This window comes from Mixophyes fleayi, chromosome 3, assembly GCF_038048845.1.
Source record: "Mixophyes fleayi isolate aMixFle1 chromosome 3, aMixFle1.hap1, whole genome shotgun sequence".
NCBI classification, from domain to species: Eukaryota; Metazoa; Chordata; class Amphibia; order Anura; family Limnodynastidae; genus Mixophyes; species Mixophyes fleayi.
In genome coordinates, this window is record NC_134404.1 from 338,187,836 (window position 1) to 338,214,681 (window position 26,846).

General features: G+C 45.7%; 1 protein-coding gene across 8 annotated transcripts in view; it reads right to left on the reverse strand.

The window, feature by feature from the left end:
• The window catches only part of LCLAT1 (lysocardiolipin acyltransferase 1), a 92,207-nt gene extending 69,459 nt beyond the window's left edge, over nucleotides 1-22,748 (reverse strand). For all 8 annotated transcript variants that reach the window (XM_075204376.1, XM_075204371.1, XM_075204373.1 and 5 more), the window contains exons 1-4: nucleotides 22,593-22,748; nucleotides 11,721-11,889; nucleotides 9,234-9,432; nucleotides 688-834 (exon numbers count right to left, since the gene is read on the reverse strand). In XM_075204376.1, coding sequence (XP_075060477.1) covers nucleotides 688-834; nucleotides 9,234-9,432; nucleotides 11,721-11,885 — 511 coding nt within the window. In that variant the 5' untranslated portion in view covers nucleotides 11,886-11,889; nucleotides 22,593-22,748. The remainder of the gene's footprint in view (nucleotides 1-687; nucleotides 835-9,233; nucleotides 9,433-11,720; nucleotides 11,890-22,592) is intronic.
• Nucleotides 22,749-26,846: the final 4,098 nt, after the last annotated feature.

A 26,846-nucleotide genomic window follows, 5' to 3' on the forward strand; every position in this document is an offset into this window, starting at 1 on the left:
CAAACGTCAGAGCCGATTGGGCAGAAAAATGTAAATATAGTAGACTATCTGGGTCGCACAGTCAATAATGAGCCAACACTGCACATATAAAGCCGACGTGCAGTTATACAGCTGTATCAGACATTTCAGGAGTAACATTCTTCATAAACATCAACAAACGGGCTTCAGAGCAATATACATATATCCAGTGCTTTTTTTGTAAGAAAACTCACATCACGTAGCCAATCACTGTACACACACGTCAGTTGTGTTACGAAACATAACGGTCGCCGCCCACAGTAAGCACTCAGCGCGCAACCACACGACCAATCACAAGCTGAGCAGCGCCACAAGCCGAGCAGCGCCATCACAACCAGCGCGGACGATGTACGCATGCGTCGGACCCGACACACAAGCAGCCCGTATGCACCGTTATAATGATATCGCCGCCGAGCTGCTACGCTCGACAGGGCGATTCAAGTCCACGTGGACCAAACATCAAATGTTCAAAAGTTACTTTTAAAACTTGTTAAACCCGTTGATAAAAGAATTCAGTTCTGTGAGTTCTATGACAAAAAAAAGCACTGAGTATGTCCCAAAGGTTCCTGCTAGCACCTGGATTCCAAAGATTTGTTCCCAAAATGCATTTTGTCCACCCCTTGTGTACCTATGCACACACACACACACACACACACACACACAACTAACCTGTCAGATCAGTCCCCTCCGGAAAGAACAGAAGCTGGAGAGGTTCTTTAATGTCACAAAAATAATCCAGCATGGCTTCAAAATGACTCTTGTCCTCCTCCCACTTCCGTTGGATGAAAATAAAGGCAGCGACTTGCATGGCCCAACCTACAACACAATGATAATATTCATAAATCATAAAGAGTCATGATAATAGAGTTATGTCAACAAAACATTAATGATTCAAATGCATATTCAATTAGGTTTGGTGATCGCGATTATTAGCGTATGCGTGTGTACAGTGATAATATGGTATCGCTACATCGCGGATTTTGCTTCGCAACTCTCTGGGGTGCACATGGACATCTGCATTGTTGCGGTAAAAGGACAAGTGCAGCCGGGTGTAATCGTGATCTCCGGACCTAATTGAATATGTCTCCTACAGTCCTAAAATCAGGGCTGTCATGCTGAAAATCAGGACAGTTGGAAGGTACGATTTAGCACACAAATACTGAAAAGATTTAATGTTACATGTGACCGAGAGTTCAGCTAGGGCGCATCTCCCTCCCGAATCTAAATTTGGCGACACATATAAAAGTTTGTCATCCTCATAGCTCTAAATGGTTTTGCCAATGTGCAAAATTTTACCTCTTAGTTGGAATTATTCCTAACTGTAAATGAGACCAGTTATGTGATGCTAATTGCTAATGTCAGTTCCGCAGTCACTTTCTGCACAATCCAGGATACTACTTCAGCTACAGATTCATCTATTTACCTGTATGTTGAAGCCAGGAAATGAACTGGTAGAATTGCTATTACACTACAAAGGCCGGGGCTATCTGTCTTCACAATCACTGACTTTCATCTCATTGCACATGGGTGTCGTTAGCATTAGGCAAAAAGAAAAAAACAGGAAAGTGAAGCAAGTAACAAAACAAAGTAATTCATCGGGTACACAATAGAGTAATCCATAACGATCCATCCATCATCATCACCATTTATTTATATAGCGCCACTGATTCCGCAGCGCTGTACAGAGAACTCACTCACATCTGTCATCCATGTGAGCTTATAGATACTGAAGTCATCAGAGATGATACTTGTCACTCGCATCAGTCCCTGCTTACAGTCTAAATTCCCTAAGACACAAAGACACACACACTCAAAACTACTACAATATAAAATTCAAATGTGGCTTTAAAAAAACAATATTTGTGAACATAAATGTTCTGGTGGACTTGACCCACTGTGAATGGCTTAAAAATCCTTTTCTGCCAAACTCTTCTCAGGAATGTTAAATAAACAAAGAGAAGGTTTTTCCACTTGTAAAATAAGGTGGAAGCGCAATGTATATATAATGACTAAAAAAAGTCACTCAGCGTCATGTGAACACATATCCGATAACTGTTTTAACAAACTGCTAGCAAGATGGGCACAAAACATACGACTGTTATTCTAATGAAAATATTTTAATAGGGTAATTTTATATAATTAAAAGGTTGGAAACATGAAGTTTGTGGTGTAAAATGCACCTCTGTCTCCAAGAATCTTCCCCTATCAGTGTATCCGGAGCCTTTCATCAATATTTTGCGCTTTTGGGGAACCCTGCTCCTTCCATTATCTGACTGTCTACCATTCCCCTCCTCAAATCATGTCACTGCCCCTGTCACATGCAGCCCTGTCCTCACTGACACATCACTCATCTCCTGGTATACTCTGTGCTGCTGGGGACCCTGCTCCTTCCACTATATAACTCTCAGTCTGTGACTTCCCGCTGCCTCCATTCCCCTCCTCACATCATGTCACTGCCCCTGTCACATGCAGCGCTGTCCTCACTAACACATCACTCATCTCCTGATATACTCTGTGCTGCTGGAGGACCCTGCTCCTTCCACTATATAACTCTCAGTCTGTGGCTTCCTGCTGCCTACATTCCCCTCCTCACATCATGTCACTGCCCCTGTCACATGCAGCCCTGTCCTCACTGACACATCACTCATCTCCTGATATACTCTGTGCTGCTGGGGGACTCTGCTCCTTCCACTATATAACTCTCAGTCTGTGGCTTCCTGCTGCCTACATTCCCCTCCTCACATCATGTCACTGCCCCTGTCACATGCAGCCCTGTCCTCACTAACACATCACTCATCTCCTGATATACTCTGTGCTGCTGGGGACCCTGCTCCTTCCACTATATAACTCTCAGTCTGTGGCTTCCTGCTGCCTCCATTCCCCTCCTCACATCATGTCACTGCTCCTGTCACATGCAGCCCTGTTCTCAATATCATTATCACGGCAGGTCACTGCCCCCTATTAGGGCAGGACACTAGTCCTAAAATATCCTGTGCTGCTGTGAGCATTCTGATAATTGAATTGGCTAGTTTGTACTTTTCCTGCCCACTTAATAAATGACGACATCTCAGTCAAGCAGGATGAGAATATTGCAATATATATATATATATATATATATATATATATATATATATATATATATATATATATATATATATATTTATACATCTTTATGCAGGAATATTGTTTATTTCCACGAACAGAGATTGTGAGGATCCCGTATAATAAAAAGATATTCCTCCACAGAGTTTAGTGTGGTAAAATACCGCGGGACTTGGTTCCCCATGCATAAAGACAACGGGGACAAGTAGTTGCAGAAATTTACCAGACATCGCTTAGCAATTTAGATTAAAGAGCACAAAAGAACCCAAAACCGCACAACAACTGAATAGTAGTCATTTTCGTGTAATTACAATGTGCCAGCTAAACACACACAAAAAAGCAAACTAAAGACTATTACATTACTAATGTCTCTGCTTTTTGGATAACTGCTAAATCTGTTTCTTTTCAATTGCTGCGCTCTCATCATTTCCATAAAGTGCCACCAGGAAGGGTCACCAGAATAGAAGAGGTAATAGAGACATAACAAGGGAAATAATGACCAGAGAAGCATATAGAGAACAGTTTGTTAACATGATCTGTACGTATTCATCTAAAACTGAACAGGTAATGCCATACGCAAAATTATTTCTCTGGATATATGTAGTTATTCAAGTCAATGGGAGCTACAAAATTACGTCTCTGAGGGGGTAAATTAAAAATAATAAGAGAAGCAGAAAAACTGGGCAACTTTTTATGATTAAGTGCACAAAAAAACAGCTGCGCACAAGTCCAAACATTGGGACATAAATACCAATAGCATGTCATTTTATTAAGTCTACACATTAGAATTGACATGGAATACTTTGTATCTCGATAGTTAGAATAATTCATTGCATTCTTCTTTCAGGCGGTAATGGTAATTATTGCGGCTGATGCTTTTGAGCAATTTATTGGCAAGAATTGGGAGTGGACAGATTCTCTTCAGCTATCGCCAACACTATCATGTGTAAGAACACAGCGCCATTAATAGGCGGTACAGTTGGAATGAGGAGAGACATGGGGGAAGACGAAGACATGAAAGATGAACTTGTGATTGCAGAACTCTTAAGACCATCATCTGCTGGCAACCATAACTGTCCTTCACCCTTCATTTTCGCTGAACCTCCACCCTCTTCTGGTTCCAGAGAAGGCTGTGGCATTCCTGCTGCAGGGTTATCCGCCAGCTTGCTGTAGCTGTGTATATACTGGCGTTTTTCTTTAGTGTCATGCCGGCTGCTGGACATGGTTCCCCATGTCTGGCGTCAGCTGCTGCCACAAAGCAGCAGTAGAGATTACCAAAGGAGGAATAGAGATGGCAACGGGAATGACAGAACCGAGATCGTGTCCAATAGATCTCCTAAATAAGCCTGTCCTTGGTGTGATGACTCAGCACCACCACGTAATATCCTACCGCCTTCACAAATTGTTAACAGTTTTATATTTGTGAGCGGATGATTATGTGGGAGGTGAGGTACTGAACAGATAAGGTGCGACCATATATAGGTATTTGTTTCGGTGCAGGGTAAAAACATATGGAAGCAATTAGCAATTAGACAACAGTATACTGTATAGCAAATTATATCATTTTTATTTTGCAGTAATTGACCAAGCAATTTTTCAATATGACCCTGCAGCACCATAGTCATGTCCCAGGAACACCTGGGGGTAAATGTATCAAGCTGAGAGTTTTCCGGCGGTTTTGAAAAAACAATGAGATTCTAGCTATCATTTATTTAGTGCATTCTACAAAATGATAGTTAGAATCTGATTGGTTGCTATAGGCAACATCTCTACTTTTCAAATCCGCCAGCAAACTCTCAGCTTGATACATTTACCCCCTGGATGTTAAACCTATAGGTTAAAGTGTGCTGTCGCCTTCATAAAGCTATGGCAGCCATTTTGTGACCTAAAGTAATACAATTATGCAGCCAATCAATTCTCCAGGCGCATCACTGAGGAGCTTCAGGACAGATAATCACGAGGTACTGGTCCCTAGGGAACAGTTAAACTGTATACTCAGAAATGTTGGTCAAGGACACAAAATGGCTTCCTCTGGTGTACCTAGGCAACAGGTGCTCCACGGAATAACAAGCCACAGACATGCGAGTTATGTGTTAGCATTCCCTCTTCACCGTTACATATGAATTCCTGTCATACATCGTGTCATTGACTGTCCCCTGTTTGAAGCCAGGATTTTATTCAGAATTCAGGCCCCCACCTAAGCTTTCTATGTTGTGGAAAAAAATCTATCAAGTGGTGAAGAGGCCAGACCTTAAAATACCAAATGTACTTGATGTCGCGGCTTGAGAGAGATACCACTATCATCATACAACTGATATCAGCAGGTATATATGTTTAGGAAAGACGCAATGAATAAAATATGCAGCAATAAGTCTACCTTATATAGAAACTTTCTGAGATATCTGAGATTTCTGCTATTCAGCATTTGACCATTAAAGGTAAAATAAGTTCCAGCTGCGATCTAGCAGAAACAGCTTCCCACTGTACACGTAAAGATTAGGAAGGAAAGGGAAACATTTTCCTGGAATCCTGGCATTTACAAAACAAGGGCTGATTCTGATGAAAAAAAAAAAGTGAAAAATGCTGAAAAATCAATGGTTTTTTTTTTTGGTTTTTTTTTTGGGGGGTGGGGGGGGGGGGAGAAATCAGTGGATTAAAGGTCTGCTCTTCAAGGTTACCATTGTAGCCAGTGATCATGTGGTATATGACAAACAGATCTTTAAACAATGCAAATGTATTACATTGGGCAGCAGACGGAACTCCTTATAAAAAAAAATGATATACAAAATAAAATCTATTTCGCAAATAAAGGGGAAGAGCCAAGTCCAAGGATATGTCTTCTTCACAGAGTAGTAAGGATCATTTAATTATGCATCTGCAAAGCTGCTGCCCGATGCCATATTGTGGCCTATTTCTGCACACCGTAGTCTGCTTGTACTGAAAAGCGGATAAATTAGTGTACCAAGAGGTCACCAGCTGCAAGGGTTCATGTGATGGTTTGAGGAACATGACAAAGGTGTTCACTTGGCCTCCAAATTCCTGTGGGATATGCTGGAAATACAAGTCCAAACTTTGGAGGCTTCACCTCGCAACTTACAGGACTTATAGGATCTGCTGGATCTTGGTGCCAGATACCACAGGACACCTTCAGAGGTGTTGTGGTGTCCATGCATCGACGGGTCAGAGTTGTTTTGGCAGCACGAGGAGGGACCTACACAATTTTAGGCAGGTGGTTTTAGTGTTGTGGCTGATCAATGTGTGTGAATGAATGCCAATAATTCTTTAGGGGGTAAAGATATGCAAAACCAGGTAATGCATAGACTCTACACCTAGAAGATACCGTACATTAGTGGGGATCTGGAGTGGGTCGTAGGTGAGGGGTTTTGTGAGCTGGGGTTGAATCTCTGATGTCTGAATTACTTTTCTCTTATGAGACTCCCCTTGTGATCTATAGTGGATCTTTTGGGCCGTGATGAACTTATCTGGAGGTTATGGATCAGCCCTTGTTGGACTGTTTTATCTGTTAGAAGCTTCAGGACGATCAAGCTAGACGCCAGCTTTGTTTTTATCTACCACTGAGATCTTGGGCCAGATCTATACACAAAAGGACTGTATTGTCTCATCACAGAGTTGATGTCATTTTCAGCTATCCACTTAGGATGCCGCTCTTTTAGGATGGTGTTCATCCATTTTAGCTGTAGCAAGATTGTCGATTTCACCCATAACGTCTGTGGTCTTTAGGATTGGATGAACAGACTTCATCATTTTTGTGATTCTATCTTGAGCCTTGTATACCACAGGACTGAGTTCTATGGGGCATATTCAATTAGCCGCGTGACTGTCAAAAGTAACATGGCTTGCGTACTATTACTGTTATTACGGTAATAGTGCGCGTAAATTACCGTTATTACAGTACCTTTAACGCCAGCTCAGGGAGCTGCGAGCTGAAATCCAGGTTAGAATTACCGTAATATCGGTAATACTTTTAACTCCACGTTACTTTTGCGAGTAACGTGGTTAATTGAATATTATTATTATAAATTTTTATTTATAAGGCGCCACAAGGCGTCCGCAGTGCCGTACAGAGACAAACAAATTACAATACAATGGGAGACAGCACAGTACAGTAAACAGTAAGCACAGCAACTCAGTAAGCTCAATGCACAGCTAGAGAGGGCGGGGAAGGGGGAGGAAGTATCCGCAAACGACAGGGCCCAAGAAGGAGGGCGCGGAAGACAGGGAGACCCCCGGGGGGGAGGAGGGAGCGAGAGTGGACGTTGGGTGGAGGACCCTCGAGGAGGAGGGCTAAGTAGCTGGAGAGCAGAGTTAGAAGTGGTGGAAACAGGAGGAGAGATGGCCCTGCTCAGAGGAGCGTACAATCTAAGGATTGTACGCTAAGAATATGTCCCTATATGTCTATGTTGTGGGTATTTACCCTTCTGTTTATATCAACATGTGTTTTTAGTGCACTGATTTTATTATGCTTTTTGGTTTAATATATGACCTTTAACATTATTGGTGTCTGTTTATATTTCAACATCAGACTTTTGGAGCCTAGGGAACTTTTTTCATTTATTCTACCCCTAGAAGTTAACCGAAACATTTCATCCCACAACAAGAAATATATCTTTACCTCCTACAATTTTTTTTTTTATACATCCTCTGAGACGCTGACCATCCAGCATCATATTTGTTAACGGAGTGCCTTTTGTACCAACCAGGCCCATAATGTGGGAGACGTGCGTTTACAGTTGTGGTTTCTACAAACGTCATACAAACATTAAACATTACAAATGTGACACAAGAAATACAGGCAAGACATCAATGAGTATCGAATAAGCACAATTGTAGACACAAAAACTGTAATCAAATGGGGGGGGGGTGACCCAAATGTGATTTCGAAGTGGCATTTGTACTCTCGCTGGCGTGCGTATTTCTGAGTGGGTGCGCAATCCGGCGGAGAGTACGGACAATGCTTTGCTTGGTCCGTCTGTTAAAGCCCAGTCTTGTTTTATTACGGTGTTTGTTCTCAATTGTAAAACGAGTATGCTGGCCCTACTTGTTACTACTAATAATAATAAATAAAAATTATATTAAAATAAAGTATCCTCTTAAAGTAGGGTGGGATAAGGGTAATACATTTAAGACAGAGGACCTCTTTAAAAGAATTGCAGCAATGTATTTCATAAGGAGGCTGGGGAATGGCAGCGATGTCAGTTGTCCGGAGGTCTTCATTGTCTGAACGCAGGTCAGATCTTGGCCCGTGTCCCTACAGAATTTTCACACCATCGGAAATAGAAACGTTTGTGTTTCATATCCTGTGTTTTCCGTAGCTGTCACACGAGTTCCACTTCAGCTGAAATGGATTACAAACTGACTGGCCTCGGTGGAGCTTGGAAAGTAATCCCTGCTCTTCAGGAATGTGCTAAATATAATGTCTAAATAATGGTAACATTGAAAAACTGAGAAGATGGGATGAAGAAGATCTCGGAATCACAAAGAGTTAATGCGGGGGTGGGGGGATTCAATGAAAACTTTATTTTATAAATGCCTAATAACTTATTTGCAGAATATTTTGCACATTTATTTTTTTTTCGACAAGTTCAATTAAGTATCAGCCACAGACTCAGTGGAACTGTGCCCCCAAAAAATAAAATTAGCAGGAAAAAAGGAAAGGGATGCCTCTCTGGCAATAGTACAGCCACTCTGCTTCCAAACTGGCCATAGTATTTTCACTTCTTGTGTGATTTTGTAACGTTGTTGGAGAATGACCAGACAACCTCTCTCTGAGACCGCAAAGCTACTGAGATATGGGAGTACTCACATTTTATTTAAATACACACATAGCAGTTTTAAAAATAGGTCATGTTGCCAATTAATGTCCCTTATCCAATAAATAGAAATATTTGCAGATACGGCTGTGAATCACTCACAGTTAAAAAACGTGAAACATCTGTTGGTTTAGAAATGAAATATGCTCTGTAGAACTATACAAGAGGCCAAACGCCTATGAAAAGACACAGTAACAACAGAAATATGAAGGCTGCATTCACAAGAGCCATTTATAGATGACAGAGTGGTACAGGGTACAAAATCTGAACACAGGCACATACCGAATCCCGGGACGGCTTTGAGACTGGATTTGAGGCAGATTTTTTCCAGCCGGAGGTAACTGTATCGTAGTAAGCCGTTCCACAGGAACATCCAGTCCAGTCTGGTGCGATGGTTCATTATAATGACGCTTCGTTCCCCCGGGATAAACCCATCTCCTGTTATAACCACTTTGGCACCGAAAACGAGCTCCAGCAAGGCCTAATAGAAATGTAACACAATTGTCATAACCCCGTAACTCTATAGCCATGGGCTAACGTATCGCACAGTCTGCAGGACATTCAGAGTATGATAACCTATTATATATATTCCTTCATACAGTATTGTGCTCACCCAGCGGTTGTATAACATTGTGAGAGAACCAATAGTATTATACCTTTGGCACAAGTCTTTTATTTACAAATATCAAATAAATGCGCTATACTGAACGTCTATGACCACTATCTTAAGTGCATATATCAGCAATGTCAAGCATTACAGATCCCAACTAATACCCCTAAACATTCTCCCTCTTCATCTCGGCCTAATCAGCAGTACTTGAGAAAAAGAGAATTCTAGCCGAATATAGTAAAGGTGGATAACATAAAATACGCTTTATCCAGCCGTGAGATGATTCTGGGACTGGAAGGCGAGACACTGGTAGGAGCTTGTCACTGATAGCTAGAAACGAATTCTGGATTACAAGGACTATCACAGTACTCTGTACAGAAAATAGACATATCAGGGTGTTGGAAAACAAATGTTTAATTCAGCCTTTGTATTCAATTCTTTGATAAACACACTGGCCGAGTGTCAGCTGATTGGACAAATCATGGTCTGGCGTAAAGTCAACCCCAATCACATACATTGTCTAGGCAGAGAGAACACACCGAGGGGATAAGGAACCAATGATGATGATATTCAACTCTACATCTCTTCTCCTGATCTTTCCTCCTCCCTCCTCTCTCGTGTAACTGACTGCCTCTCAGCCATCTCATCCTGGATGTCCTCTCGCTTTCTTAAAATTAACATCTCCAAAACCGAACTCATTGTCTTTCCCCCACCCAGGCTCCCTTCCCACCATGACCTCTCTATCGTTGTTAACAACTCCACTATCTCCTCTGTCACCCAACTCCGCTGCCTAGGTGTCACTCTCGACTCCTCTCTCTCTTTTGCCCCCCACATTCAATCCCTTGCCCAAGCCTGTCGCTTCCAACTCCGTAACATTGCCCGCATCCGTCCCTTCCTCTCTCAAGATGCCACCAAAACTATCATCCATGCTCTCATCATCTCCCGTCTCGACTACTGCAACCTCCTCCTTACTGGCCTCCCCTGCTCCCGCCTTGCCCCCCTCCGCTCTATACTCAATGCGGCTGCGAGACTCATCTTCCTCTCACGCCGCTCCTCCTCTGCCTCCCCTCTCTGTCTTTCCTTACACTGGCTCCCCTTCCCCTACAGAATCCTTTTCAAACTCCTCACCACCACTTACAAGGCTCTCTCTCAGTCTACTGCCCCTTACATCTCTAACCTCCTCTCCATTCACACTCCCGCCCGCTCCCTGCGCTCAGCCAATGATCGCCGCCTCTCCTCCACTCTGATCACCTCTTCCCACTCTAGAATCCAAGACTTCTCCCGTGCTGCCCCCCTTCACTGGAACGACCTCCCTCGCTCCATTCGTCTCTCACCCAATCTGTGCTCCTTCAAGCGGGCTCTTAAAACTCACCTGTTCCTTAAGGCCTACCAACCATCCACTTAACCTCTCACCTCTGCTGGTTCTCCCCTGCCCCCTTTCTCTCTCCCCGTTGCTTCACTGGCTCCCGTATGTTCCTGATTCTGTTTAACCTCCCTTAGGATGTAAGCTCGTATGAGCAGGGCCCATCTTCCCTCCTGTCTCCATACCTGTTCTTCCACTCCGTCTCTACTGTATCTGCCTGCCTGGAGTTTCTGAAGTACTGGTACTTTGTGTTTATTGTTCTGTACTGTCTTACCCTGTATAGTCTACTGTTTGTACCATGTACGGCGCTGCGGAAACCTTGTGGCGCCTTACAAATAAACGATAATAATAACCAATGACATTTATATAGAACAAGGGGTTTATAAAATAAGATATCAGTGATTCGAAGTTCTCCTAAACCCTGAAACTGACATTTTCAGATTTGTATCTAAAAATGCTAAATAACAGAACTTTAGGAGAAGGTCAAAAAGCTGATTCTGCAGGTATTACAATATTTGTTGTGACATCACTGGTCCCGCCCCTGTGTATGAATTGACCAATCCACACAGTGTATTTCTGACAAGTCGTCAGTCACTCTCTGTCTGCTGTGTTAAAGGATCACCCCCCCCCCCCCCAACATGGCAGCCTGCTGCAGAGAGACTGGCGATCATAATTCAGTGAGTGTACCCCAAGCCGGTAAACTCACTGGCATTATGGGCAGAGTTCTTCTTTAAGGCAGATTTATTATATAAAATACATGCAGATGAGAGGAAGTAACGTATGGAACAAGCCTTACCACGGGTAACGTCAGCCATGTAGCCACGATTCGGTCAGTTATCCACCGGTACCAGCTGGGAGACACTAACATCAAGGGTAGAAACGGACCCAGCATGAAGACACTCCCGAAGAAACTTCCCAGAAACAATGTACACACAAAGTAAATCCCTCTCCATGACACCATGGCTCTGAAACACAAGGAAACGTTTAGTTTTAGCAGAAATCAATACAAAAAAGATGTTGTGGCGTTAAAGTACACCCATCACCCACATGGAGGCAGCCATCTTGTGGGCGGGACCAATACTCATGAGAATACAGCCAATCAATTCACTAGGACCCAGTGTGACTAAATGCTGGCAAACGGATTGGCCACATCTTGGCTCCACCCAAAAATATGGCGGCCTCCACTGTGTAAGTGACAACATGCATTGTGATCAACAGATGTATACAATATCAGGGACAACGCTGTTACATAGCGAAGTCACTCAGCACTGAGTATGTGACAGGAGGGTTTTTGTACAACATATAAATTATATAGTGATAAATAGATCCAAAATTCCCTTAGTTCGTCTTAAAGTGAGAATTCCAGTTAAAAGGAGTTAGCCCAGTAAGGAAGGCCCCCCCATGGAAGCCAACTTTCTGTACTGGGTCTTGCACATCGCAATTCACTTTTAGGATATTAATTGCAGTTTTGAAAAGTCTAACGTTACCGCCTGAGTAAAAACCTAATTGCAATGTGCACTTATTACCACACAGACATTAAATCAGTATGCAGACACGTTCCCCACCCTCTTTGTGTCATAAAGAACTACTGAGTCTCAAATTGTAAACCATGGAGGTAAAATACATTGTTCATTGCTATCCTGACTTTCCACAAGTACCACCATTCCCGCTACACTACAGACAACACAAATTCCTCTCACATCATAGCACAGTGTCCTGATGGGATCTTAAACAGGTCAAAACAGTGAATAAAGCAGTTATTTGAGCTGCTGTGACATCACTGGTTCAGAGTATGTATCACCCAATCCGCACACTGCACTTCTGCACAGAAATATCCGCTAGGATCCCAGCCACACAGAGACTGAACTACACTGATCAGGACTCCCTTTAGCCATTCAGCCAATTGCAAGCAGCGTCCACACTTGCTGCACTGTGATAGGCTGGTGGCAAGCAATGTCCTGGAGAATTGTTGCTTTAATTACTAATCAAAATAGACTAACTGAATCTCTATTGATATTGGGGAAAAAATCAAATCATCATCATCAGTTATTTATATAGCGCCACTAATTACGCAGCGCTGTACAGAGAAATAGGTGCCCCATTGGAGCTCACAGTCTAAATTCACACACACACACACAGAGACTAGGGTCAATTTTTTCGATAGCAGCCAATTAACCTACCAGTATGTTTTTGGAATGTGGGAGGAAACCGGAGCACCCGGAGGAAACCCATGCAAACACAGGGAGAACATATAAACTCCACACAGATAAGGCCATGGTCGGGAATTGAACTCATGACCCCAGTGCTGTGAGGCCGAAGTGCTAACCACTAGGCCACTGTGCATCATTCATTTCAATGGGGTTTCTACATGTAGCTCACAACTTCATTCAAATGAATGGGCCATTGATATGAATGGGAAAATCGCAGCAGTCAACACTGGTGTACGCAATGCGTTGCCATACAGATGAATAGACTTTTTACCAAGTGCAGTGACATGTTCTGAACACATTAAAGTGAAGCAAGCAAACCATAGGCAAACATAAATATAAATGGTCCTTATTTGCGCTCGCATTAAAAAGGCAAGTCAGGCGCAGAGCTTTAACGCCAATGGGTAAGGGTCCTATAATTAGAGAAGCCGCCCCTTCCTACCAATGATGTCACAGGAAGCATCTCTGGCGTACACGGAGCATGCTCCTGCCAGTACAAGGGCAGGTCACACTCATTAATACTCATGAATATTTACAGACGCCCAGAAAATGACAGACATGTAAAAAGGTAAATCTATAAATTAATACACGTCTACATATGTGTAGTCTGTGCAGGGCTCTGTTTAATGTGCAACTGTGTAGACGACAGGTCCTTTTTATCTATTTATACTTTGACTATTTGCACGAAAAAAGAAACAACAGTATAGGATTACTATCCACTTAATCATATACATTGCTACATGCTATAATCTGATTAACACTTAATGACATCCTTGGGGCATCTCTGTGTGTGTTTAGGGTGGCAGATTAGAAGGCAGGCGATGTTATTTGACTGCTGTGTACTAATTGCCAGATTCTGTGTTAATTTTCAGCACCTCGCTCACATGAGAGAACATATATCGCTGGCTGAGGATCATCATGGGAATTGTAACTAGCTGGCAATTATAGGTGAACAATACCTGCTATACATTTCAGAATAAACACATACCTCTCTGCAAAGAAATCTTCTGGATACAATACACTGGGAGTGTCGTCAGTTGCTATGGAAATGTCATTATTAATTAGCTGCTCCTGTAGCGGTCTGTGTAAGAAATCATGGTAGGTTTGGCTCAACGGCATGTTGCAACGGATATTAGTGTCTTTACACAAGCAACATAAACATAACAGACACGGGGTAAATGCCGTTTTCTGCAACAGCATAAATAGGAAACTCACCGCTAAAAATATAACCACTGTTGCGAATATAAGTTCAAACATTTAATATGAAGTTGAATAAACAAAATAACAATAAACTGTCCTAGAAGGATAGACAGAGTCCACCTTTTGACGAAACACTGCTTAAAGGGGCCAACTGCCTTCAGATAACTTTAATGTACTGACCTTTACATATCACCAGCCTATCCGGTTACATTTTGCAGCGAGACTAATAGAAGATCGAAATATTTATGTTTCTTTCTTGCAAAACATAGAAATAATGCTGCTGCCTAGAATAACAACAAAACATTACCAAATATTGTGCAAACCCACTTTTCTTGTAGCGGGACAATATTACATCCACCTCTCTAGCACCATACAGGGCAGAGTCTGTCATTTCTCTGCTCTGGTGCCGTCTCATATGCTCTGTTCCTACAGATGGCTTCATAGAGGAGCCGTGTCCTATACATTTATTGCTGGAAAGCACAGACTGATGCCATAATGATAAACGTATTCACTGACCCATCCAAAATATATTGCTCTAAATTCTGTCTCGGACAACTATGAATTTACAACTTCTCATTCAATCTTAGGTCAAAGTACCTATTTGCCATGAGACCTATTATCTCTGCAGCCCTCTGTTTCCTTAAAGAACATCTGTCACCTACACATGGTGGAGGAGGCCATTTTCTGGGCTGAACCAATGTTCATGAAAATGAAGCCTATCCAATCACTAGGAACCAGTGACATCACTAAGAATGCAGCTTATCCGGTCACTAGGAACCAGTGACATCACTGAGAGTGCAGCCTATCCATTCACTAGGACCCAGCGACATCACTAAGAATGCAGCCTATCCAGTCACTAGGACCCAGTGACATCACTAAGAATGCAGCTTATCCGGTCACTAGGAGCCAGTGACATCACTGAGAATGCAGCCTATCCGATCACTAGGAACCAGTGACATCACTATCCTATATTCAGTATTTAACAGATAGGCAGCATTCTTGTGACTACTGATTACACCCACAAAATGGCTGCCTCCAGTGTTCTCTCATGCCATTGGCTTTTCAATAAGAGAAGACAGAAGACACATTCAGTGGGCAGTTTACTAGTTTCAGAAGAAAGTTGAATGTTATTGCACCTTTGTGGTAAGCAAGAAATAGACAATTACATTTACATTTTTAAGAAAAGGAAATAAAATGAACTAGACAAGCCCTTATCTCACATTTCCAATACAATGTTATATAAAACTACAGGTTTACTTTACCCACAAACACACAGCTTGGGTACTTACTCCGATCATTAGCAGTACACGTTGGATATTCGTGGTAAGAGTGTGTATGAAAGCCGGGTCATACAGCCATTGTGCATAAATACTGCCCTACATCCCGGTAACCTGGCTATCTGGTCTCTCAGCATAAACTTATTAATCATTAACACAAATGGAGATCTATGCAGAGTCAGGCGATAGGCAATCTCTTACGTGGAGGGATGATGCACGTACATCTTATAATTATTATTTATGAGCTTTTTACCGATCAGTAAAAATACACCCAGTAGACCTCACTTCCTGATATAGCTGCTGTTACCAAACAACGGATAATCCATCAGACACGATGTTATCTAACAGTATAATGCAATTCAGACAAGCAAGCATGGAAACCTCGCAAGTCTACTTCTTAGTATTTACTGCACAAATCATTTGGCACTGAGCAAGAAATAAGCAAGAAAGTTTTACGCAAACGCTAAAAATTACATTCACGGATACAGTAACTTATTAAATCTGGGGTTATATTTAATAAGGGTGAAATTTGAGGGGAAGTATTTTTTCTATGCACACCAAACTTCCTGTTGGTAAGTTTAACAAAGAGCAGAGACCCTAAAATAGCAAGTGTCAGAGCATAATAGCTTGCAAAAACACGCATACATACTCTGTCAAGCATGTGAAGTTGTGTCATGGAACATCTAGGTACAGATATGTCAAAGTCACAATACTGCTTTCCCATAACAGTGAACCTGCGTTGGTCTTTAAATAAACAGTACATTTTTTTTAAAGCATGTTTCTTTTTGCAAATTAAACTATAAAATAGTCGTCTTACAGACTATTACACAGAAAAGAAAAATGAGAATTAATTTTAGTACCCAGCAGAGGTTCCTGCACACAGGACCGGTATCTGTGGATGTTTGCCAGTAATAACAGTCACTTCCTGTTTGTATAGCCTGTGAAATCTCATGGGAAGTGAGTAGTTTATTCACCTAAAATCCAGACAAGAGAACTTCCATTCAGTCCATGATATTAAGACCACCGGAGCCGGCAATGAGAACGAGCGGCCCCCGAGCAATAACAAGTATGGCTATTGACAACCGAACCGCTCTATAAAATGCTCCTATTCACTGCTAGATCAATATTAAACTGGGCACACAAAAAACAAGTCCTTAAGGTTTCTTTCTCCCTGGCGTTTAATAGCATTTTTAATTGTAAGACAACACATGTAACAGGTCTGGAAAATAGAACCCATTGCTTCCAATATCACTGCAACACACGACCATCCGCCCATGTATGGGGCATTATTCAGAAGGCAGAGTCTTCGATTCACAAAGTTTGCTGCAGGTAAACACATTGATGAAGCCCAACCAATACATTTTTGCTGACATTTATAAACAAAAAAAAAAAGAAAAGAAAACGCAGTGCCAGTGGGTACCCTGGGCTAAATGAATTGTTGAAATCTTAAATTGCAGCATGACACGTTGTGAACAAAATGTATTAAAATGGTGATTGTATCATAATACAATACAGACTAAAGCTGGGTACACACTACAGAAATTTTCGACCAACTTTTTATGCCGAGCGATTTTACATGCGTTCGATGGTACGATCACTCGGTCCATGGACTGCATACACACTAGCCTTGTTTACTCACTGTTGTGGATCGGTCGGAAGTTTATACACACTACACAACGGAAACGAGATTGGACCGAAAATATTAAACAGTACGACCAACCAAATGAGGTGACAATCGTCCATCTGGGCAGACTTTCGACCATAGTGTAACTGCACACACTGACCCGACTTTTGAACGAGCGGTCGTATGTCGGCTGTTTCAGCCGATTATTGGACGAAAACAGTGTAGTGTGTACCCAGCTCAAGGCTGCGTACACACTACAGGGTTTTCAGACGATTATCTTGTCAATCCCACAATGATCGACCGTTCGACCCGATATCGCATTAGTGTGTACGCTGCAATGATGAACAATTATCTTTCCAAAGCTCATCGTATCGTTTGAGTTTTAAACCGGACTAAAAATGTCGTTGGAACGATGTTGTTTCAATCCTGCCGTGTGTCTGCACCCAGGACAGGCAGTGTCCATAGATCTCTATGCAGTGTGCGCAAAGCCACCATCTTTTCAGTCGATGGTTATGACAGATGAAGAGCACAGATCTGAAGGTGAATCTTGTAAAATGTATTTAGAGTGTACACGTGAATCGACATGCTGATCAGGACTTTTTTTTTTTCTTGTTGTTTTTGTAATCGTTTGTAAAATCGTTAAGCATATTGGGAGAAATTTTGTATAGTGTGTACCAAGCCAAAAGCTGGGTACACATAAATGCAATCTTACTTACCAATGAAAGTCCCGATGATCATGCTGATTCATGTGTACACACATACACAATTTACCGTCAGATCTGTGATCTTCATCTGTCATAACCATTTGCTGAAAAAACAAAGAATCTGTACACTCTACAGATATCTGCCTACACTGCTGGTCGTGAGTGCGTACACACTGCCACATTTGCCTGACATTGTTCCATTGTTGACTATGATTTTTAGGGAGTTTTGGAAACCAAATGAAACAAAAAGACATGCTTTGGTACGATATAACATGATTGTGGGAGCGTACACACTGATGCAATACCTGGCCAAATGTCCTTTTATCGTGTGATCTGCATAATATTATTATTACCATTTATTTATATAGTGCCACTAATTCCGCAGCGCTGTACAGAGTGCTCACTCACATCAGTCCCTGCCCCATTAGGGCTTACAGTCTAAATTTCCTAACACACACACAGACACAGACTAGGGTTAATTTGTTAGCAGCCAATTAACCTACCAGTATGAATTTGGCGTGTAGGAGGAAACAGGAGCACCCGGAGGAAACCCACGCAAACACGAGTAGAACATACAAACTCCACACAGATAAGGCCATGGTCGGGAATTGAACTCATGACCCCAGTGCTGTGAGGCAGAAGTGCTAGCCACTGAGCCATCGTGGTGCCACAATAACTGCATTAGTGTGTACCCAGCTTAACTGATACAGTTAACGGCACTAGATTGTGGGACCGTATAACTGTCCTTACAAAGAGGATGAGGACAGATAACAGGAGGAGTAGAATGGTACAATTGTCCATCTTATACAGAATAATGACCGATACTTAGAACTGCAACAACATACAAGTAGTGATTACCGTATTTCCCCATGTATAAGACGCACCTTTTTCCCCAAAAATTTGGGTCTAAAACCTGGGTGCGGGGATGCAGGGGGGAAGGCAGCGTTACAGTTTCAGCGGGGTGGATTAAGGGGGAGCGGGGCATCGTTACAGTGGTAGCGGGGGGGATCGAGGGGGAGCGGGGCAGCGTTACAGTGTCAGCGGGGCGGATCGAGGGGGAGCAGGGCATCGCTACAGTGGTAGCGGGGGTGATCAACGGGGAGCGGGGCATCGTTACAGTGGTAGCGGGGGTGATCGACGGGGAGCGGGGCAGCGTTACCGTGGCAGCGGGGGGGATCAAGGGGGAGCGGGGCAGCATTACAGTGGCAGCGGAGATCCAGGAGGAGACGGATAGAGGCACAGTGGCAGCGGCGGGGGGTGGGCGATTGCGGGGAGAGTGTGCTGCCCGGCTGCTGTGATCACAATCAAGGGGGGCCTCACGGCCCTGATACCTGGACATAGTGGGATGTTATATACTACAGATGCAGTACTACTGCTAGGGATTACTATACCAGTATATAAGACACAAGTTACACGATGACAGTGTGACATAGGGGGTCATGTTATACTAGGGGGGGGGGGGAGAGAGGAGCAGAGTGCAGACTATATAAGATACTAATGATAGTATGTATACCTGTACATAGGGGTCATGTTATAATAGTGGGGGGGGGGGGAGAGAGGAGCAGGGTGCAGACTATATAAGACACTAATGATAGTATGTATACCTGTACATAGGGGGTCATGTTATAATAGGAGGTGTGGGGGGGGGGGGGTCAGAGGAGCAGGGTGCAGACTATATAAGACACTAATGATAGTATGTATACCTGTACATAGGGGGTCATGTTATACTAGGAGTGGTGGAGAGAGGGGCAGGGTGCAGACTATATAAGACACTAATGACAGTATGTATACCTGTACATAAGGGTCATGTTATAATAGGGGGGGGGAGAGGAGCAGGGTGCAGACTATATAATACACTAATGATAGTATGTATACCTGTACAGAGGGGGTCATGTTACACTAGGGAGGGGAGAGGGGCAGGGTGCAGACTATATAATACACTAATGATAGTATGTATACTTGTACATAGGGGGTCATGTTACACTAGGGAGGGGAGAGGGGCAGGGTGCAGACTATATAATACACTAATGATAGTATGTATACCTGTACATAGGGGTCATGTTACACTAGGGGGGGGAGAGGGGCAGGGTGCAGACTATATAAGACACTAATGATAGTATGTATACTTGTACATAGGGGGTCATGTTACACTAGGGAGGGGAGAGAGGGGCAGGGTGCAGACTATATAATACACTAATGATAGTATGTATACCTGTACATAGGGGTCATGTTACACTAGGGGGGGGAGAGGGGCAGGGTGCAGACTATATAAGACACTAATGATAGTATGTATACTTGTACATAGGGGGTCATGTTACACTAGGGAGGGGAGAGAGGGGCAGGGTGCAGACTATATAATACACTAATGATAGTATGTATACCTGTACATAGGGGTCATGTTACACTAGGGGGGGAGAGGGGCAGGGTGCAGACTATATAAGACACTAATGATAGTATGTATACCTGTACATAGGGGGTCATGTTACACTAGGGGGGGGGGGGGAGAGAGGGGCAGGGTGCAGACTATATAATACACTAATGATAGTATGTATACCTGTACATAGGGGGTCATGTTACACTAGGGGGGGGAGAGAGGGGCAGGGTGCAGACTATATAATACACTAATGATAGTATGTATACCTGTACATAGGGGTCATGTTACACTAGGGGGGGAGAGGGGCAGGGTGCAGACTATATAATACACTAATGATAGTATGTATACCTGTACAGAGGGGGTCATGTTACACTAGGGAGGGGAGAGGGGCAGGGTGCAGACTATATAATACACTAATGATAGTATGTATACTTGTACATAGGGGGTCATGTTACACTAGGGAGGGGAGAGGGGCAGGGTGCAGACTATATAATACACTAATGATAGTATGTATACCTGTACATAGGGGTCATGTTACACTAGGGGGGGGGAGAGGGGCAGGGTGCAGACTATATAAGACACTAATGATAGTATGTATACTTGTACATAGGGGGTCATGTTACACTAGGGAGGGGAGAGAGGGGCAGGGTGCAGACTATATAATACACTAATGATAGTATGTATACCTGTACATAGGTGTCATGTTACACTAGGGGGGGAGAGGGGCAGGGTGCAGACTATATAAGACACTAATGATAGTATGTATACTTGTACATAGGGGGTCATGTTACACTAGGGAGGGGAGAGAGGGGCAGGGTGCAGACTATATAAGACACTAATGATAGTATGTATACTTGTACATAGGGGGTCATGTTACACTAGGGAGGGGAGAGAGGGGCAGGGTGCAGACTATATAAGACACTAATGATAGTATGTATACTTGTACATAGGGGGTCATGTTACACTAGGGAGGGGAGAGAGGGGCAGGGTGCAGACTATATAAGACACTAATGATAGTATGTATACTTGTACATAGGGGGTCATGTTACACTAGGGAGGGGAGAGAGGGGCAGGGTGCAGACTATATAATACACTAATGATAGTATGTATACCTGTACATAGGGGTCATGTTACACTAGGGGGGGAGAGGGGCAGGGTGCAGACTATATAAGACACTAATGATAGTATGTATACCTGTACATAGGGGGTCATGTTACACTAGGGGGGGGGGGGGGAGAGAGGGGCAGGGTGCAGACTATATAAGACACTAATGATAGTATGTATACCTGTACATAGGGGGTCATGTTACACTAGGGGGGGAGAGGGGCAGGGTGCAGACTATATAAGACACTAATGATAGTATGTATACCTGTACATAGGGGTCATGTTACACTAGGGGGGGAGAGGGGCAGGGTGCAGACTATATAAGACACTAATGACAGTATGTATACCTGTACATAGGGGGTCATGTTACACTAGGGGGGGAGGGGGAGAGGGGCAGGGTGCAGACTATATAAGACACTAATGACAGTATATATACTTGTACATAGGGGGTCATGTTACACTAGGGAGGGGAGAGGGGCAGGGTGCAGACTATATAATACACTAATGATAGTATGTATACTTGTACATAGGGGGTCATGTTACATTAGGGGGGGAGAGGGGCAGGGTGCAGTCTATATAAGACACTAATGACAGTATGTATACCTGTACATAGGGGGGGGTCATGTTACACTAGGGGGGGAGGGGGAGAGGGGCAGGGTGCAGACTATATAATACACTAATGATAGTATGTATACCTGTACATAGGGGGGGGTCATGTTACACTAGGGGGAGAGGGGCAGGGTGCAGTCTATATAAGACACTAATGATAGTATGTATACCTGTACATAGGGGGGGGGTCATGTTACACTAGGGGGGGGGGAGAGGGGCAGGGTGCAGTCTATATAAGACACTAATGATAGTATGTATACCTGTACATAGGGGGTCATGTTACACTAGGGGGGGAGGGGGAGAGGGGCAGGGTGCAGTCTATATAAGACACTAATGATAGTATGTATACCTGTACATAGGGGGGGGGGGGTCATGTTACACTAGGGGGGGAGAGGGGCAGGGTGCAGACTATATAAGACACTAATGACAGTATGTATACCTGTACATAGGGGTAACTGCACACAAGGGGGGGAGAGGAGCTGGGTGCACAGTGCACACACACATGTGTTACACAGGCAGCAGCCAGACATTGTGTAATAGGAATAACGGGCGAGAAGAAGACGGGTCACCTGCTGCTGGCGGTGTCCGGTCACTCGGGTGTGCCCCCATGCAGTGTCTGGCCCGGAGGGTGAGGGGTGAGCGGTTCCCCGATCTCTGACAGATGCCGGCTGGTGACGTCACCGCGTCGCTGCTGCTCCGGCGTCACCGGGGGGGAGAGAGTGACGTGTACAGTGTGCTGAGAGAGGGGAGAGAGTGACGTGTACTGTGTGAGGGGGGGGGGGGGTGACACTGTGTACTGTGTGAGGGGGGGGTGACACTGTGTACTGTGTGAGGGGGGGTGACACTGTGTACTGTGTGAGGGGGGGGTGACACCGTGTACTGTGTGAGGGGGGGTGACACTGTGTACTGTGTGAGGGGGGGGTGACACCGTGTACTGTGTGAGGGGGGGGTGACACTGTGTACTGTGTGAGGGGGGGTGACACCGTGTACTGTGTGAGGGGGGGGTGACACCGTGTACTGTGTGAGGGGGGGTGACACTGTGTACTGTGTGAGGGGGGGGGGTGACACCGTGTACTGTGTGAGGGGGGGTGACACTGTGTACTGTGTGAGGGGGGGTGACACCGTGTACTGTGTGAGGGGGGGTGACACCGTGTACTGTGTGAGGGGGGGTGACACTGTGTACTGTGTGAGGGGGGGGGGGTGACACCGTGTACTGTGTGAGGGGGGGGATGACACCGTGTACTGTGTGAGGGGGGTGTGTGACACTGTGTACTGTGTGAGGGGGGGGGGGGGGGTGACACTGTGTACTGTGTGAGGGGGGGTGTGACACTGTACTGTGTGAGGGGGGGATGACACTGTACTGTGTGAGGGGGGGGATGACACTGTGTACTGTGTGAGGGGGGGGGGGTGACACCGTGTACTGTGTGAGGGGGGGGTGACACTGTGTACTGTGTGAGGGGGGGGTGACACTGTGTACTGTGTGAGGGGGGGGTGACACCGTGTACTGTGTGAGGGGGGGGATGACACCGTGTACTGTGTGAGGGGGGTGTGTGACACTGTGTACTGTGTGAGGGGGGGGGGGGGTGACACTGTGTACTGTGTGAGGGGGGGGTGACTGTACTGTGTGAGGGGGGGGGGGGGTGACACTGTGTACTGTGTGAGGGGGGGGATGACACTGTGTACTGTGTGAGGGGGGGGATGACACTGTGTACTGTGTGAGGGGGGGGATGACACTGTACTGTGTGAGGGGGGGGGTGACACCGTGTACTGTGTGAGGGGGGGGGATGACACCGTGTACTGTGTGAGGGGGGTGTGTGACACTGTGTACTGTGTGAGGGGGGGGGGGGGGTGACACTGTGTACTGTGTGAGGGGGGGGGTGACACTGTACTGTGTGAGGGGGGGGGGTGACACTGTGTACTGTGTGAGGGGGGGATGACACTGTGTACTGTGTGAGGGGGGGGGTGACACCGTGTACTGTGTGAGGGGGGGGGTGACACTGTGTACTGTGTGAGGGGGGGATGACACTGTGTACTGTGTGAGGGGGGGGGGATGACACTGTGTACTGTGTGAGGGGGGGATGACACTGTGTGAGGGGGGGTGACACTGTACTGTGTGAGGGGGGAGATGACACTGTGTACTGTGTGAGGGGGGGGATGACACTGTGTACTGTGTGAGGGGGGATGACACTGTGTACTGTGTGAGGGGGGGGGGGGGTGACACTACTGTGTGACGGGGGGGGATGACACTGTGTACTGTGTGAGGGGGGGGTGACACCGTGTACTGTGTGAGGGGGGGGATGACACTGTGTACTGTGTGAGGGGGGGGGGGTGACACTGTGTACTGTGTGAGGGGGGGATGACACTGTGTACTGTGTGAGGGGGGGATGACACTGTGTACTGTGTGAGGGGGGGATGACACTGTGTACTGTGTGAGGGGGATGACACTGTGTACTGTGTGAGGGGGATGACACTGTGTGAGGGGGGGGTGACACTGTACTGTGTGAGGGGGGAGATGACACTGTGTACTGTGTGAGGGGGGGGATGACACTGTGTACTGTGTGAGGGGGGGGATGACACTGTGTACTGTGTGAGGGGGGGATGACACTGTGCACTGTGTGAGGGGGGGGGATGACACTGTGTACTGTGTGAGGGGGGGGGGGGTGACACTGTGTGAGGGGGGGTGTGACACTGTACTGTGTGAGGGGGGAGATGACACTGTGTACTGTGTGAGAGGGGTGATGACACTGTGTACTGCGTGAGGGGGGGGTGACACTGTGTACTGTGTGAGGGGAGGGATGACACTATGTGAGGGGGGAGTGACACTGTACTGTGTGAGGGGGGGGATGACACTGTGTACTGTGTGAGGGGAGGGATGACACTATGTGAGGGGGGGTGACACTGTACTGTGTGAGGGGGGGATGACACCGTGTACTGTGTGAGGGGGGGGATGACACCGTGTACTGTGTGAGGGGGGGGATGACACCGTGTACTGTGTGAGGGGGGGGATGACACCGTGTACTGTGTGAGGGGGGGGGGATTACACTGTGTACTGTGTGAGGGGGGGGGATGACACTATGTGAGGGGGGGTGACACTGTGTACTGTGTGGGGGGCGGGGGGGGGGGTGTGTGACACTATGTGAGGGGGGGTGACACCGTGTACTGTGTGAGGGGGGGGAGGGAGTGTGACACTATGTGAGGGGGGAGTGTGACACTATGTGAGGGGGGGGTGACACTGTGGGGTGGGGGGTGTGACACTATGAGGGGGGGGGTGTGACACTATGTGGGGGGGGAGTGTGACACTATGTGGGGGGGGGAGTGTGACACTATGTGAGGGGGGGTGACACCGTGTACTGTGTGAGGGGGGGGGGGGGAGTGTGACACTATGTGAGGGGGGGGGGATGACACTGTGTACTGTGTGAGGGGGGGGATGACACTATGTGAGGGGGGAGTGTGACACTATGTGAGGGGGGAGTGTGACACTATGTGAGGGGGGGTGACACTGTGGGGTGGGGGGTGTGACACTATGTGAGGGGGGGGTGTGACACTATGTGGGGGGGGGAGTGTGACACTATGTGGGGGGGGGGGGAGTGTGACACTGTGTACTGTGTGAGGGGAGGGATGACACTATGTGAGGGGGGGGGGTGACACTGTGTACTGTGTGGGGGGCGGGGGGGGGGGGTGTGACACTATGTGAGGGGGGGGTGACACCGTGTACTGTGTGAGGGGGGGGAGGGAGTGTGACACTATGTGAGGGGGGAGTGTGACACTGTGGGGTGGGGGGTGTGACACTATGTGAGGGGGGGGGAGTGTGACACTATGTGAGGGGGGTGACACCGTGTACTGTGTGAGGGGGGGGGAGTGTGACACTATGTGAGGGGGGGGATGACACTGTGTACTGTGTGAGGGGGGGGTGACACTGTAATGTGTGAGGGGGGGGGAGTGTGACACTATGTGAGGGGGGTGACACTGTGTACTGTGTGGGGGGCGGGGGGGGAGTGTGACACTATGTGAGGGGGGGTGACACCGTGTACTGTGTGAGGGGGGGAGGGAGTGTGACACTATGTGAGGGGGGGGTGACACCGTGTACTGTGTGAGGGGGGGGATGACACTGTATACTGTGTGAGGGGGGGTGACGCCGTGTACTGTGTGAGAGGGGGAGTGACACCGTGTACTGTGTGAGAGGGGGTGACACCAGGTACTGTGTGAGAGGGGGTGACACCGTGTACTGTGTGAGGAGGGGGTGACTTACCCAGACAAACCTCCAACATAAAAAAACATATATTTTAGGCTTGGGTTCCTTCCCCTTTCTGGTTAAATAAGAAACAGCAGTGATAGATCCTTTTACCATTTTGGATCTTCCCATCTTATTATGAATCAGGACACAAGAAGGGGCATGCCACATCGCAATGGGGGACATATTACATCCCCATTGTCTGCCCCAGCCCACTTCCCCAACTTAGTAACACCTCTCCAATGCCAAACATACCTGACGCTGGTATATATAACATTGAAGGGGCATCACCCAGGGGGGTATATCTCCCAACTGTCCATGAATCGGGACAAAAGTCATGATAATGTGGATGGAGGGACAGTCCCCTAAAATAGGGACTGTCTGTCTAAATCAGGACAGTTGGGCGATATGATTACACCCATGAAAATATTGTGCGTAATAGTCATTGCTTTGTTCAGTTAAAAGTCACAAAATTTTTAGTTTTGTCCATTCTCTCTCAATTTCCACATGTAATAAAGACAGTTTCTTTGTGCTCTAACTCTCATAATTTATATGATAAACAGCAGTATTTTATCAAACAAATGGAAACATT